The 16515-nt window shown below is 35.6% G+C and overlaps 1 protein-coding gene across 1 annotated transcript in view; it reads right to left on the bottom strand.

Annotated features, from left to right (window-relative positions):
- LOC140171680 (uncharacterized) overlaps nt 1-15144 on the bottom strand; it is a 46794-nt gene extending 31650 nt beyond the window's left edge. The window contains exons 1-5 of the mRNA XM_072194973.1: nt 14990-15144; nt 7503-7613; nt 2861-2977; nt 1627-1746; nt 881-988 (exon numbers count right to left, since the gene is read on the bottom strand). Of these exons, the coding sequence (XP_072051074.1) occupies nt 881-988; nt 1627-1746; nt 2861-2977; nt 7503-7613; nt 14990-15065 (532 nt within the window). The 5' untranslated portion in view covers nt 15066-15144. The remainder of the gene's footprint in view (nt 1-880; nt 989-1626; nt 1747-2860; nt 2978-7502; nt 7614-14989) is intronic.
- Nucleotides 15145-16515: the final 1371 nt, after the last annotated feature.

Here is a 16515-nt window from a genome sequence, read left to right as displayed (position 1 = left end):
TGCACTCAAAATGTGAAATGATTCGGCCTTGGCGGAAATTTTAAACTGCATTCCATCACCCGTTTTACACCTTCCGCGAAAACACAGGTAGACAAAAGAATAACACAATACAGTTCCCTTCGACAAAACACACAGCATGGTCTATTCGTTGTTGAGGTGACATAATAATCGGATTAACTATACGCGGTATCTATGCATTGATGTACTTGCGAGCAAAAGGACTATGTATATGAATACGGATGCGACGGGATTACCTGCGGAATTATCTCCATTATATATATTATTAGCTATTATTCTATTAACCCTCCTCGTCCTTGCATCTTTTCTAGGTGTTAGGCGGCTTTTATTTGCACAATCGGACGCTCAAAACACCAGGTTGGTGCTAGCGGCTACCCAAAGATGTCCGACCAAATCCTGACCATGACTTGGCTACTTGGATTCGTCTATACCAATATGTAACTCTATGGATCGAACAGTCTCTCTATCCATAGTGGCGACTAACTCTTACTACAGTCAGTCTACTCTGAAGTACAAAGTACCGACGCGGACGCACACATTGTGCCGACATTGGAGGCACGCATACCTCAGCAGAGACGTAACACTGCGCACTGTTTACGCGCTGAATACGCGAGCATTGCATCTTTGTACTTCAGAGTGGACAGACTGTAGAGATGCTGATATCTTAGCACAAGTCACTGCACATTTGCCTGCATGCCACTCTAAGATATAATAATAAAGAAACCAAAGAAGCACTGAATTCTGTTGCATGAGTTTCATGTGACTACTGGGTTATTGAAAATTTGGAGGATGAACTGGTCATTTTTGAGCAACTGGATTTATTTTGCTGTCTGGAATAGGTTTAAATTTGATGCATCCTTACCAGATAATCTTATTAGTTCTTCAAAATACTGGTTTGAATCGCGAATTGGCTCTTCGTAACCAGCGTAACTTGGGCCTCGGGTGATCTTCGGGTCTTTCTTCACTGGTCCTATAGCGGTTATATTAAAGGGAAAAAATATCATAATACATGTATGGTGTGATAAAGTTGGTACTTTTTTCACGCACAAAGGTAAATAAAAATGAACATAGCGGTAAAAATATTGAATTTGACAATGGGTTAAAAGTGTTTCCAATGGACCAGATGCGATAGAGAGCATGAACAACTTGTCATTTTATTTTATTTATTTATTTATTTATTTATTTATTTATTTATTTATTTATTTATTTTTCACGAATTAAAGATCATATTCATCACTTACAGCATGGAGGTGTCACAGTGGCTCCATAGATTGATTGGGAGACAGCCATAATTGGGACATAGATCTGATCATGGGGCTCCATATATATAGCCCAATATGGAGCTATATGAATCAAACAGTCTCTCTATCCATATAATCATGACTCACTCTCACTACAGATGCTCATTTTTATCTCAACACAAGACACTGCACATTTGCCTGAATACCGTTTTAAGGTATAAGACTAAAGAAGCGCTGAATTCAGTGGCATGAGTTACATATGACTACTGGGTTATTGAAAATTTGGATGAATTAGCCAATTTTTTGCAATTGGATTTATTGATTTATTTTTTTGTCTGATATAGTTTTAAATATAGTGCATCCTTACCAGATAGTTGCTCTATCAGTTCTTTTCTTGTATAATTGACCTTGTGTAAATCGTAACTTGGCCCTTCATAACCATGGTAACTTTGGCCTCGAGTGAACTTCGGGTCTTTTCTCACTGGTCCTATAGCGGTTATATTTGGGGAGAAAATATCATAATATGGTGTGATAAGTTGGTACTTTTTCACGCACAAAGGTAAATAAAAATTAGCATAGTGGTAAGAAATTGAATATGAAAAACGGTGGTTTTAATAAGTCCACTAATTTAGTTACTTCGGACATAAGGTGTCCTTAAGGTAGGAGTGTATGGTAAGAACAAAAATATTCAGGCTATCAGTCTTAGGCCAAACAAGAAACTTTGTTTCAAGTAGCTCATACGCAATGCTGTCTGGGAGCTTTTTTTTCGTGTTTTTTTAAAATATTTATTCATGTTTCAAAATCATTAAAACCAGAAAAAAGGAAAGAAAATGTAAGAAACAAGCTAGAAATAATTGACAATCAGCAGTGAAGGAATTTTTATCTTTAATAAATCACTGGAGCAAACAAGTCTGACATTAACTAACCAACGAACTGTGATGGTTCCTGGTTTATTAACACACTATACATGAGCTCAATCTATGACATGGAATTTGAGAACCAACGGCACAAAGGGAAATCCCAAATCATGTGTGTGAAACTTGTTTAGACATTTTGTTTCTTCAACTTTTTATCATATCTTTTTTTAATTTCTTTTTTTTATAAATACAGATTCAATTATATATATATTTGGGCTCTTATCTAGTCGAAAGCCAGTGGGCCTTTTGGACCGTCTATAAGAGATAATCGTTAAAGAAGAAGAAGGCGGGTCTTGGAAATTTCCGATCATCTAGATTTACAACAACCAGATGTTAAGGTATAGATTGACATATTGTTCTCATAAGCACCAAGCATTTTATACATCTGAGCTGACCCTGGTTACTGTTTTTAGATCAGAGCCTGTCGCTCCCAGTAAGATTCCATCACCTCCCCCCCAAATAGAATTTTAACTTTAATCAATGTTAAAAGGATACCAAGTTTACGTGTGTTTGTTTCTTTTTGTACACGTTTTTTTGTATTAAAAATAAAAAATAAAAAAACAGCATTGCACATTGATTGCATTTTTCAGACCTGCTACTGGAAACAAACTTTGTCGTGTGGGGGGGGGGGTGGTGGGGTGGGAGGTGTGTGTGTGGGGTGTGTTATAGCTACTAATCCAATACCTGCATAGTAGCGACCTTTGCTTCGAGTTTTGTCTTCACGATAAAGCTTGTATCTCCTTAAACACATTGCAGCACAGTTCCAACAGATTCGACACGGATAAAATAACAAACGTATTGCTGGTGGGAGAGCGGATGAAATAATAATGCATATTAAGTTACTAGAGAGTTTGCGGAATGAAGTTACTGGAACTTTAACGGCAACTTCAAAAATATTGATTGGATTTCTTGCTCAAATTCACTTCAACGCGAACGTCAGATTGGTTTCTGTACCAACAGCGTCTTGTTGCTTAAACTCGGGACATGTGTATCAATGTGCGTTCAAAAGAAGGGCATGTGTAAGAGCTTGTTACCAACTACATCCAAATGTCTCTCTTTTGTTTAGTCAAATGGTTATTAGTCCCACTTCAAGACAAAAGACTCTACCTTAAGAGCTTCGTTTGAGTAAACATGAATGAACTCGCGATACCACTCAACATGGATTATGTCGGGACCCAGCGTTAATCTCCTTATCATATTATTTTGAAACTAGCTAGGCCCTATACGTTTCAATTAATATTCTCACGATAGTTATAGGCCTATATATATATAATATTATTTAATAAAGGCTCGTCAGCTTTGTCAATTCCATATTCCAATTTACTTCGCAAAGCCTAATGAAATACATATTCTTTATTTCTTTCCCATCCTTCTGAATCTCTCTCCCCCTTCCCCTCCTGTTTCCCCTTCCCTACATTCTCCTTATTTTCCCCTCCTTCTCCCCTCTATCTGTACTCGCTCTCTCAAACTTGATCCTCCTATAATTACCCACTCGCACTCCTGTTTCCCCCTCCCCAGTGATTTTGTCAGGTTTTTTCTGTTAGGAGGGCGTGGGCCGATTCTCAAAGAGAAACGTTTTTACAAAAATGGGCTTAAAATGGCAGAAAAAGGCCTAAAAGCGTAAAATATCACGGCGGCCAGCATCCAAAAGGGAAGGGTCAAGAAGGAAGAGAAGATGTCCCCCCCCCCCCACCCCCTTGGCTACCAGCAAAGCACCTCCCTGTCCACTTCCAATGCCCCCCCTCGCATCCTCCCTCCCCCCCTCTCTCTCTCTCTTACCAGGCACAACCTATGACATGTTATATATAAAAATGTTATGCACCTGCTTTACTCTTCCAGAAGTATCGTACACTGCTGGCTCAAGTAAAACCAGACCATTTTACGGGAACTTAATCCCCTTGGCGTTGAAGTCAAGCCAAAAACTTGGTTCCGCAAGCTGATTTGGTGTACGTCATGAGCACACACAAAATTATATATCAAGTGTGACGTTTGGAACAAAATTTATTTTGATTTAATTCAATCAGTAATTTTCAGCAACATGTAGCATATTTTTTACCCAAACCAAATTAGATTTCCAATAATTGGTCTATTAACTAGATAATACATAAGTGGTAATTATGTAGTCTATGAGTAAATAGGCAAACTATTGTTCTAAAGTATGACGTATTTCATCATAATTTACGGCACACTATAGATTCTCGCGTTAACTTTAACTTCAAGCGGCTTTAATGGCAGAGTGGTTTTGAATACATAATCCTCTATAATCCTCTAGACGTTAAAGTTAAAGTTAAAGTAACTTCATTCCGCAAGGTCTCTACTGTTGGTTAGCATGTCAACTTCATGATAGTTATAGCAAAAAGTGGGGATCTGGGCCAAATTTTGACAAGCCATATCTCCAAAACCGCTTGGATTTGAGCATTCATTTTTTCTATGTGTTCATTATGCTCATAGAAGTATGCTAGAAATGATTTTCAGCAAAATTTGAGGGGATGACCACTGACCAACCAACCCTTTTTGTTGATGTGGCTGGAATGACTCATATGTGAGTAGGCAAACCTAACTGATGTTTTTAAAGCAAAGTCATCAAGACCCCAAGCCACTATTTCTCAGAAATGTTGTGCAAGAACATATTTTCAACATACCTGAAGTTGATGGTGGGGCAAAATGTCTGACATTGGTTTTCAGGGGGGTCAAAATGTACAAAAAATGTACTATTGGAGTTTTGCATGGGTAATATCTCAGCTAAAATTATTCTAATTGACTCAATATTGGATAAGAGTAATGTCCTACCAAAGGGTTCCGACTGGCAAAAAAATGGACGGAAAGATTATTTTTACTTTTGGAGTTCTGATCCCCCGAAGTTGGTCCTGGATAGACAAAGTTGCATTTTGAGGGCCCTATAGCTTTTAAAGTAAAGGAGTTTTCAAGTTTTACAAGTTTTCAGATGCCAGATTTGAACTCTACACAATTAAGTACCCCAGGATACTTACTTTTCAAAGTTGTAGGAGGTTTCCTTTACACATTTATGGACCTCCAAACATCGTCTTTCGCGTTGCGACACATTTTTTACGCTGATCCCCCTAAATTTCAGGATTTACCTTTCTCATCAATATCTACCACCACACAGAAAAAAAAAAAAAAAATGAAGAGGTGCTGCGGTGCACATCCCAGGAGTTGACATGGAATGACTCAAAGGAGAGAAGGTCGTACAATTTTACTCTTAGCTCTACTTCGCGAGAAAGGAAATTGGAATTCCAATCTCAAGGTCACATCTCATTTGTTGAGTAAACTTGACTCAACGAAATTTGAGTAACAACTTTACTATGCCTTTGAGTAAACATTTTACTTAGTAAAGGAGTCAATAAATGACTCAACATTTGTTGAGTTAACTGTTACTCAACCTTACTCAACTGTTGAACTGTGACCTTTATTACTCAAAAATGCTCAAGAGGGTGGTAAAACCTCAACTCAATTCACAAGAAGTAATATTTTGCTCTGTATTTGAGTAAATGTCAACTGTTGAGCAACCTGTATTTGACTCAACTGATATTGAGTAATACTTTGGATGTGTCATCATATAGCTGCAGGTTACTCCTTCCATGTTGAGTAAAATGTCGTACTTAAAACTCTGCTCAGATTTCTGATTTCAGATTCATTGGTTCCATCTCAAACATGCAAATTCACCAAATATTATACATATAATAATAATGATGATAATAATAATAATATTAATGAAAATAATAATAATTGTAATATTGATAATAATAATAATGATAATAATTATGATAGAAGGTGAATGGAATACCATATGAAAGAGACGAGGATGCCAGTCTAGAACGATAGCGTGAGTTAGTTGACACCCCGTAGTTTACAAAAATATAATACACTATAAGAAGAAAAATATAGAATTGGAATAGGTATATACGAGTCCAATAATTTCAAAGGAAAAACAATGATACAATCACTAAATAATTATACCATGGAAGATACGTCATAGGAAGCATATTAACAATAAGATAACAGAAAAACTATAGGTACCCATGTGTATAACATTAATCATGGATGATTTTGGAACGAGATTGTATAAAGAGAAATTTGGGTGGGGGAGGCAGGACCTAATTTTAACACGAAGATTTTTTTAAAAAGCTATATCCAAGCACTATATGTTTTTAACTGACATTACTTTGAACATATCGCGCTGCACTGATATGTTCACGCGGTACCTCTGCATTGAACCATATCATGCTAATCACTTGCACCTGTAAGATTAGTATCTTTGAAAAGACCAGTATTGTATTTAATCTATGATTGCGGACATACACAGGTGATGAGTGTAACCTGCTTGTAGTGCAGCGCGATATGTTTACAATTGTTTTCACATATTGCTATGGTAATTAATCCCATTAATTACGTAACTTCGTCAGCGTATCGGGCTACCAAATTACTGGTTTGAGTAATCCTTGTTTTCAATGCAAAGGGACATGCCGTCGTTTTATCTGTTCAGTTTCTGTTTCCGTATCCGTTTTTGTAAGTCATTGTTATTCTGAAGTGGTAGCCTCCCAGGTGTGACCAATCTTTTATTCTAGCCTTTTGTTAGTTACGGTCCTAAATTCGCGGTAAATTGTACGGTTTCAATTGACTTGTGTTTGGTGTATATGCACTTACGCCTAGGCGTAAGTGGCTCATAAAATAGTCTTGTATTGAAATGTATACTAACCATGTTGCCAAGTTATAAGCAAAAGTCTGTCATATTGGCGATGAAACAAGCTTCTGAAATAGCCAAATGTCTCCCAATGAGGCGCATACAAGTGGCGATTTGTTAATCATGTTTTATATTGAAATGCAATACCATTGCATTGGAACTAAGGTTATTTATTCTATTCATTCCTAACAATGGCAAGCTAATCTGATAACTGGTTGGGCCTATATGCTCGGGTTTGTTTTAAATGTTTATTTTTGCAGAGCTTATTTTCAGTCATGGATGTTTTTATATAAGTGACATTACTGAAAAAAATTAAATTATTATTTTTTATTTGACCGAGAAAATTAATTTCATAGCAAAAAGGTGTATCTCAGAATTGTTTTGATTTCAGCATTATCGATCGACTTTTAGCAAGACTATGCATAACAATAGAGGATGGTCAGTATTGTTCTGAGTGTGTGCATTATGATATTAAAGGATTCACTGAATAATAAAACTTCGACTGACTAACAGAAAGATGATCAGCCTAGAAATAGTAAGATAATGAGATGAACTTCACCAGGTCAGGGAACAGCAAATCTGTCGGTCCACAAGATTTTTGGATTGTTTGAGGAAAAAGCTTACCTTTACGAGTAGTGCGAGAAACTAGAAGAAGTGCTGAAATCATCACCGCTACAACAAATAAAGAGAATGAAATTGCAATGTATCCATCGTGAAGGTTCTCCTCAAATAGTTCTGTAAGGGCGAGAAATCAAAGTGACATCATAACAATAATGATAGCTCGTTATAATAATCTGCTTTTGTCCCGGTGTAAGATTTACTAATCTATTAAATGATAAATTCACCATCAGATTTTTTACGTTTATCATGAATACTCATTACATTAATTTAATTCCTTGTAATATTGCTGATATGCTTGTTGATAAAGTTACACACAACGGGCAGACACTAAAAAAATTAATAGCAGTATCACCCCTCAATTGGCGAGGATTATTGGAGGCCGTTGGACTCAGGCTAGGTTTCAGGTAGAGTCCGACGCATTAATTACTAGAAACGCATATTCTTACTTTCGCATTCATTCAATGTTAACATTAAATTTGTATCACTCCGGACGCCCCACCGCACTAGGAACCCTGAATTTGTTACTAAACGTTACGGAATATCATACTGTTCATCAATACCTCTCTCCTGTATTTTTTTTCATGCAAATTGATCAAGTACATAATTATGTTCTACCTTCAAAGTGCTTTTAAACCACTGAATATTTTATTTTGGCCCTTCAAAGATTTTTGTTTACTCTAACTCAGATGTGTGTCTCATAGTAAAACTATTCCATTCAAGTAGAGCATGATGCAGTCATGTCTACAGTAGAATTCATCTCGACCTTTGCAGGACTTAACCCCATTAAAAGCTATTAAATCAAGATAACACTCATTGAAACAGCTCAACTGATTAAATCGGATCTTCTCTGGCTGTGCACATGTGACTGTTTTCATGTGCGATATCGCAATAAAGTTTGCGTATTATAGCTTCAGTTGGGTAACCGATTATAAAGGAAACGAAAGGAAACAATGGTATGTGTACTTTTGTTCACGAAATGAAACAATGGCGTGCTTTTTGTAAACCAGCAGCATTCTTGAAAATGAGCAACATAATGATTGTTGACTTAACACGGTTTGGAAATAATTTCTTCATATTTTTGGTGTTATCTGTCGTTTACATATCCTTCCTAAAACACAAAAGTACGACCTCTCCAAACACCTAAATTAGCTAAAAATTCAGGACATGTTACAAAACTATATTGTCTAGAATTTTAGAAGAGTACTTTTAATATTGGCCGGTTATTTTTTACACAGCGACGTTAACTAGGCAATGTACTATTACCTATAACATTAACTAAAACACCAAAGTACGAATATTTCCAAACATCTAAATTAGCTAAAAATTTAGGACATGTTAAAAACTATATTTTCTAGAACTTTAGAAGAGTACTTTTAATATTGGCCAGTTATTTTTCATACAGCGACGTTAACTAGTCATATCCCCATACTTTTAACGTAGGGCTATTTGTAAAGGTCACGCGTCAATGGGAAAGAGCACTGTGTATTGTGTATAGGAAAACGGACAGTAACTGCAGTATGGTCCTTCTTGAAATAAAATTAGATCGAAACGATCATCAGCAAGAGCATTCAATTTATTTAAAGTCAGGTGGGTGATACCGAACTGTACATCGGCGGCTAAAATTTGCCTTTTGTGCTTGTAGCTATTTAATCACACCCCATGATGCAGTCATGTCTACAGTAGAATTCAATTCGACCTTTGCAGGACTTAAACCCCATTAAAAGCTATTAAACCAAGATAACACTCATTGAAAGCAGCTCAACTGATTAAATCATATCTTCTCTGGTTAAATACACACATCATATGTTTCTGCTTTTACACGTACAATGGAGCAATGGCTGGGATTATAGTTTCAGTTGGGTGAACGATTATAAAGCGAGCGCTAGAGAACAATTCTGTGTGGGCTTTTGTTTACGAAATGAGACAAAACTCTGCTTATTATTAACCAGCGTTCTTGAAAATGAGAAGCATGGTGGTTTGCAGACTTAACACGGTTTGGAAATAATTTCTTCATATTTTTTGGTGTTATCTGTCGTTTACATATCATTCCTAAAACACCAAAGTACGAATATTTCCAAACATCTAAATTAGCTAAAAATTTAGGACATGTTACAAAACTATATTGTCTAGAATTTTAGAAGAGTACTTTTAATATTGGCCGGTTATTTTTTACACAGCGACGTTAACTAGGCATATCCCCATTCTTTTAACGTAGGCTATTTGTAGAGGTCACGCGTCAATGGGAAAGAGCACTGTGTATTATGTATAGGAAAACGGACAGTAACTGCAGTATGCTTGGGCTTTATGATAACAAAAAGTACCTTTCAAACAAGTAGGCGCTTTCACGCGACTTTCGTTTGATCACCTATTGACAGTACTCTGCCTGGTAAAGTGTACGCTGTCAGGTCAGTTACCGATTTAATGGCGGAACTCTTTTGTCATGAACAAAAGGTACCTTTCGATGAATAGCTTTCGGAAAATCAAATAGGCACCTCCAGGATTTACTAGCTTCATGGCTGTAACTATTTCGAGGCTAGATAATAAAGCGATCTTCATAAAGCTTGACCAACCATGCCGATCGACTAGGAATGCGTGAATACCATGTATTGTAAATGGCGTATTTGTGGGTTTTTTGCTGCTATGAAATGAAGCAGTTCTGCGACTTTCGTGGTCTTGACTTTCTTAAGAGATTTGCGCCTTTACGTACACGAAATTTTATTTATCCAAAGGATCACTATTTCATCCGATGTATATTTTGTTGGTTTTTTTTTCTTACTGAGCTACAAAGTGATGAAATTTGTTACTTTTCGAAGACGAAACTCACCATTTAATGATATAATTTTCAGAATAACATTATGATGGCCGCAGAGGTCCTTAATCTACCGAACCGAAATATAAGTTTATTTCCACCTACCGTATTTGGTATTCGGCAAATGATATAATGCAATTATGTGTAGCCCTTTACGATCTATTTCAAAACCTGAATGACTCCATGGAAAACAAATCGAGGTTAAACTACGCGCTGAGCGTGACCTGAGTACTGACTATTACAGATCATTATGCTCAAGGGCTTATATGGTTGAATTCAACCAAAAGTGTCCACGGGCCAAAAATAAAAGTCTAAAATAAAAATGTCTCCACAATTTTTTTCCTTTTGCCCATTGATTGATGGCATGTTGAACCAAAAGTGCCATCACTAATCTTGAAAAATAAATCCAGGACGTGTGATAGTAAATGTGACATCAAAACCCAATGTTACCTACGAATACCACTAGGATGCTTTCACTATCGCAATACTAATCCACCTAAAACAAATGGAATATTCCAATTAACGTTTTTTTCGTGTAATGTAGACCACAGGGCGTCAGGAAAATGCTAGCTCAACCAGAAAATATTTGTTTTTATTTTAATAACGCGATCAATATGATCTTAGTCAATTTATAATAGTTTATTTTTGAAAATGGAGTTTAGGTCAGTTTCAGTATTTTACTTATCAAATGAGTATGAAGCAGTTTACATATTGTATAAGAACGAGTGGGATATCTGTTTTCAGGAATATTAGGAATTATACGCATACACCTAACGCTTTATAAAATGATAGGTGAAGAAACCCGGGTATTCGTAGGTAACACGAGCGATTTAACCATATCTATATTGAGTTTAGAGGTTCAAATTTTGCTATTATGATAATGAATGAATAAAATGGTAGTTTTTAGATCTCTTTCAGATGGTACGTACAAATGAATAAATGCCATTACCTTAGATTACAAATTTTTGATGCTTTTAGCAAGATTTTGAACACTTCATTTTGATATACAAGTAGATAAACAGTAAATTTACATAATAAATAATTGTTGAATGAATCCGTATATGGGTAATAATATTGTCCGGGGGTACCTCTTAAAGTTTTTGACAATTAATTTCCATTGGTAGGGACACTTCATTACACATGTCATGTATTATGCTGTATTCGTAAGTAACATTTCAGTATTTGTAGGTAAGAATTAGACTTTTGGTGGATATCGCAATCAAATCTTCATTTTATAAAGCACTTTGAAATGTATTATTTTCTCTTTGTGCGTTTATTGATACTTGAGACCCTATCATGTAATTATAATGTCGGTTCACAGTGGTTGAAAGAGGAATTGAAGTAAGAAACAAAGGCACTAAAGTGACTTTAATTTGCTTAATTTCACACAAATCGCTTAAAACCGTTATTGCAGACTTGTGAAGTCCATCTTGGAGTCAGTTACGTCTTGTGGCCTTTCGTTTGAGGGTAACTATAATTAGCTTTATACAAGGGTCCACAAATGTGTTGTCTAGATCATGAGACAATGAGAAAAGTCGTTTTTGTCCATGGTATTCCTAGGTAACCTTCCCAGCAAACACAAAACGTTTTCGACATCATTCGCAAAAGGTTATAAAAGGTTGTCAGGAAACGTTTAAATGTCGGGTTATATAAAGGGTATTTAAAGGGTATAAAACGTTTTCATAACATTAAAAAACATTTTTTGACAATCTACTGCCCAGCAAACACAAAATGTTTTACAGAAAAAGTTTAAATGTCGGGTTATATAAAGGGTATAAAAACGTTTTAATAACATTCCAAAAACGTTTTCGAAAACTTAATGCAAAACATTCTAAACAAAATGTTATTTTGGGGTTGAAAAAATATTTTGCGAAAAACGTTTGCCCAAAATATTTTCAATAACGTTTTAAAAACGTTTTCATGACCCGACATTTAAATGTTATTAAAACGTTTTGATAAATACATTTTAAGAACATTTCTGTGTTTGCTGGGTGCAAATATTTTAACATGATGTTATTTAAGTATTGACAAAATGTTTGGTAAAAAATGTTTGCAAAAATAGTTTATAATACCATTTTGAAAACATTTAAAAAATATCGTTGTAGTGTGTTTTCATGAAAAACGTTTCAAAACGTTTTCACGACCTTTATATAACCCGACATTTTAATGTTATTAAAACGTTTTTACCTAAACCAAAAGCCAAAATATAACTTATTTAAAACGTTTTTAAAACGTTTTTGTGTTTGCTGGGTTAGCGAAAACGTCAAAAGTTACCTTCGAATAAATCAATTTGGACACAAATTACTCAGAAATCAGAAGGTCAGTAAACGTTTAAAATGAAGCACACATGACAGCTGACAAATCCAAATACTTATCCCCTTCTAATCTTCTTCGAGTCTGAGTTTTCTTTCAAATGAGCAGACCGTCGTCTATTTCAGTACATATTTTTCAACAATTAAGCTGTATTCAGTGTTGCAAGGTGGGCATGGGTCATGATGTCAAATTGTATTTTGTAGGCAACATTCAGCTACCGAAAGGTACCTACGAATACTTACTTATTTTGTTAATATCTCATAAATGGTTAAATACAGGCTATTGAAACTTGGTAGTATTAAAGAGTGCATTACAATGCACATATTGCTTAAATATAATTTACTATTCTCTCAGTTTGTGGAAATGACAGAGCTTTTAACATGTATTCGGAGGTAATGCATATTTTTTACCAAACCTACCTTTGTGCCATTTAGGATTTCTGGCAGCTAAACAAAATAATAAAGATGTCCGAATGCAATGCATTTCAGTATTGAACATCAATCGCGCATTTATTAGTGATTTCCATTTTTAAAGATATATCTAGTGCTATGAAAAATTGTATTCGTAGGTAATGTAAAAAAATACCACTCAAAAAATTATCACAAAAAATGCATAATTATGTACAAATATGTGAAAAATTGAACAGGCAATCTTTGAATACACACCTTTCAAGAAATCAATATAGATTCAATCCAATGACTGCTTTTCATAACTGATGTAGATGTTTTTAAACGAATAAACCCAATACAAAAACGAAGGCAATTAATTAATACTTTTAAGTTAAGGCCCGGAACATGCCGTGTACACTTTTGGTTGGATTCGACCATATGCCAAAAATTTGTTTGGGCATAATTTGTTTGCTCGTATTTCAATAAAACACCTCATAAACCATACGACAATTTTTTTTTGTAATTTTACACAAATTAGCTCAAATTGGAGTAGTTTGGTTGACTTTTTGTGCTCCATGTGACCAAGCGAATAACGTGACATGCTTGAAAGTACAGGGTGTCCCAAAAGTAACTTAACATTGTAAACTGGCCATAACTTGCGTTGGGTTAATAGTGTTGTTACAAAAATTGCACAGTATGTAGATAATTCTTTTAGAAATGTTTTGATACCAAACATGCCTATGTGGTCATGACCCTTTGGTATGAAATTAACGGATATCTACCGTACCGTAAAACCCACTTTTATAAACGCATTTGAGACGTGATAACACGATATAACGTGTTATCGTTTTAAAATCTGTTTTGTTAAATTTTGCTATGTTTGTTTGATTGATTGTTTGTTTTTAATGCGTAATCTTCATTTCGTGTTTTCTGGCTTTTATATGGAAAGATCTTTTCTGAGGATTCGATGAACAGTTGTACGCTGTTCTCCATTGAAAGTCGACGTACTGATCGTCTTGGGCTTTGCTGCTCTTCGTATGACATCGATGTTTGTAGCCGATCTTCCTGTTCTTCCACATCCTGCCCAATAGATCATGAACAGATCCAGTTGATAGGAGTTTCTGCACTAGTAGTTGGATTGTATTTCAGATGGGTGCATAATTTACATTAAAATGTTCCTTAAACTTTGCTTGAGTGAGTTTCTCCGACTTAGTCTCGGCAAATTAAGAACCATACGATCTGAATCCGTTGATCGATAGGAAACTTCATCTTCACTTCAACTGTTTTAAAGTTAATTTAAGTTTAATATTGTCAATAGATCCTAATTATAATCTAAAACAGCAGTCACGCTTACGCTACACGAATGTTCATACCTAAAATGTAGCGTGTGCAGTGAGTGAACCAACTCTATCGTTCAGGGAAGCACATCATTCATATACTTGAACAAAGAACATATGAGCTTGCTTTGTGGGTTTGATACACACATAATGTACAGTCGCACAGTAAAGTCAAGGGGTCATCAATAATGCTGTTTTTGGTATCAGAATAATTCTAAAAGATCAATCTATGTGAATATGTTATCCATTTTGGTATCAAGTAGGAACTATTTGAGATATTGCAAATTCACAATGTTAAGTTACTTTTGGGACACGCTGTATAATTGGAATAATATCCACTCGTATATGGAATATATTAAATTTTGCCACCGTACGATCCCATGGGGCAATTTTTTGGTCCTTTCAAAATTCTGCATGGCAAATAGCAGAATCGAATTCAAATTAAATGAAATATATAAGTTGCCAGCATATATACTCAAAATTGCCGGCGCAACTTGAACGTTTGAAAAGTATAGCACAGTATTTACCTGGGTAATTATTTTGTTAGTTTTCATCAGAACGAACACAATGACCTTGGTAAGAAATAAGACTCCAAACGCCATCTTTTACAATATTGTTAATCAAAACCATATCTCTTCCTACCTTTCTCTCCTTGTGCCCCAGAGACAATAAGTACAAGAACTGCGATATGAGCAAAACTGCGCTGATATCCATACATTTTTACAGTGAATTGCGTGGACTTCAAATCAAATTAGCCTATTCTTTACACACAACAGGTCTAACATTCTGACATAGTATTCTTCATCAAAATGTACGTAATGAAAGAAAGTTCAACGGCATACGTCAGAGTAGAAGTTCATAACCAGCTTTGTCACATTTCAATGTAATAATTGACCCGTAAACTTTTACTTGATAAAATAATCGGCATTTTTGTCACGAGACTATACAATATGTCCCAAAACTACATACCCACCTCTATTATTTAAAGATAAAAATGCATTAATACACAACGTCACGGTCATACTGGGTCGTCAAATATATCTATCCTCGACTATTGCTTTCTCTGCAGGATCGTCTTCTACTGGATGCACAAATCATTATTTTTCGTAGTAAATGTCAGAATATATATAGCTGTTAATTATTTAAGGAGGATGACGCTTAGGACAAAGTGTAGTGATAAACCGTTAAATGTGGTGCATCAACATGATCAATGCTAAATGTTTTATGGAACACCTTGTAATCATAATATGGTTGGGTACCTTCGTCACTTGGCTCATAAGCATAGTAATAATCATATCGTGTTGACATTGGAGGAGATATTTTGGTGGTTGTTCGACAACAGCAAAAAAACGAGCGTAAGAGCGATACTCGACGCAGGCAGCTACCTTTTTTTTTAAATCAACTTCGTGAAACATCAATTCAGTTGTTGTTCAGTTGCACACAACGTGCAAACGATGGCGTCGAATATAGCCTGTCAAAGTTTACACAAGATTTTTTCCACACTTTGTTGGCTGTGGTTATTCTACAATAGTTTATGCTGTGGTAGTCTGCTGTCTGCAGGATTAAATGCAGATGTGAGCCTACTTTGTGATATTCACCCAGTTCACTTGTATGACAGTATGCCATATTGGCTACATTTAAACCATAGCGATGGCTGCCAAAACGTCAAGATCACGACTGTTCCACAAATGTCAATACATGCAATTTTAGAGGTTCGGTCTGATTGGGCAAGAAACAATTTTCTCTACATTGTTCATGAACTCAACGATACTTGCTGCATGAACGGAAATGTGATTGCAATGACTGAAACACCAGACACGTGTACCGCCATTTTTGATAGTGGTCGACTGGAAATCCATCATTCAAATACATTTGCTAAAATAAAACTGCAATCTTTTCATCCTGAACGTAATTTCTCCAATTATTATGACGCTAAGTGTTCGAGTCTCAATGAATACGAATCTGTACACTACGTTGGACACAAAAGAGTAACATTTGATGAACTAATGGAGGAAAGTCCGTCTTTGAAATTAGCATTTGTAACATATGAACTTAAGGAGCTGCCAATATTAACCTTTTCGTCCTCCAGCGATGCTATTCTGTTTGTTTTTCCAGATTGCTTGTCAAACTGTTCATGTAGTTTTTCCCATCACAGTTTCGAAGTGAAC

Source organism: Amphiura filiformis, chromosome 15 (assembly GCF_039555335.1).
Source record: "Amphiura filiformis chromosome 15, Afil_fr2py, whole genome shotgun sequence".
In the NCBI taxonomy this organism is placed as follows: Eukaryota; Metazoa; Echinodermata; class Ophiuroidea; order Amphilepidida; family Amphiuridae; genus Amphiura; species Amphiura filiformis.
This window is presented reverse-complemented; position numbering and strand designations above follow the sequence as displayed.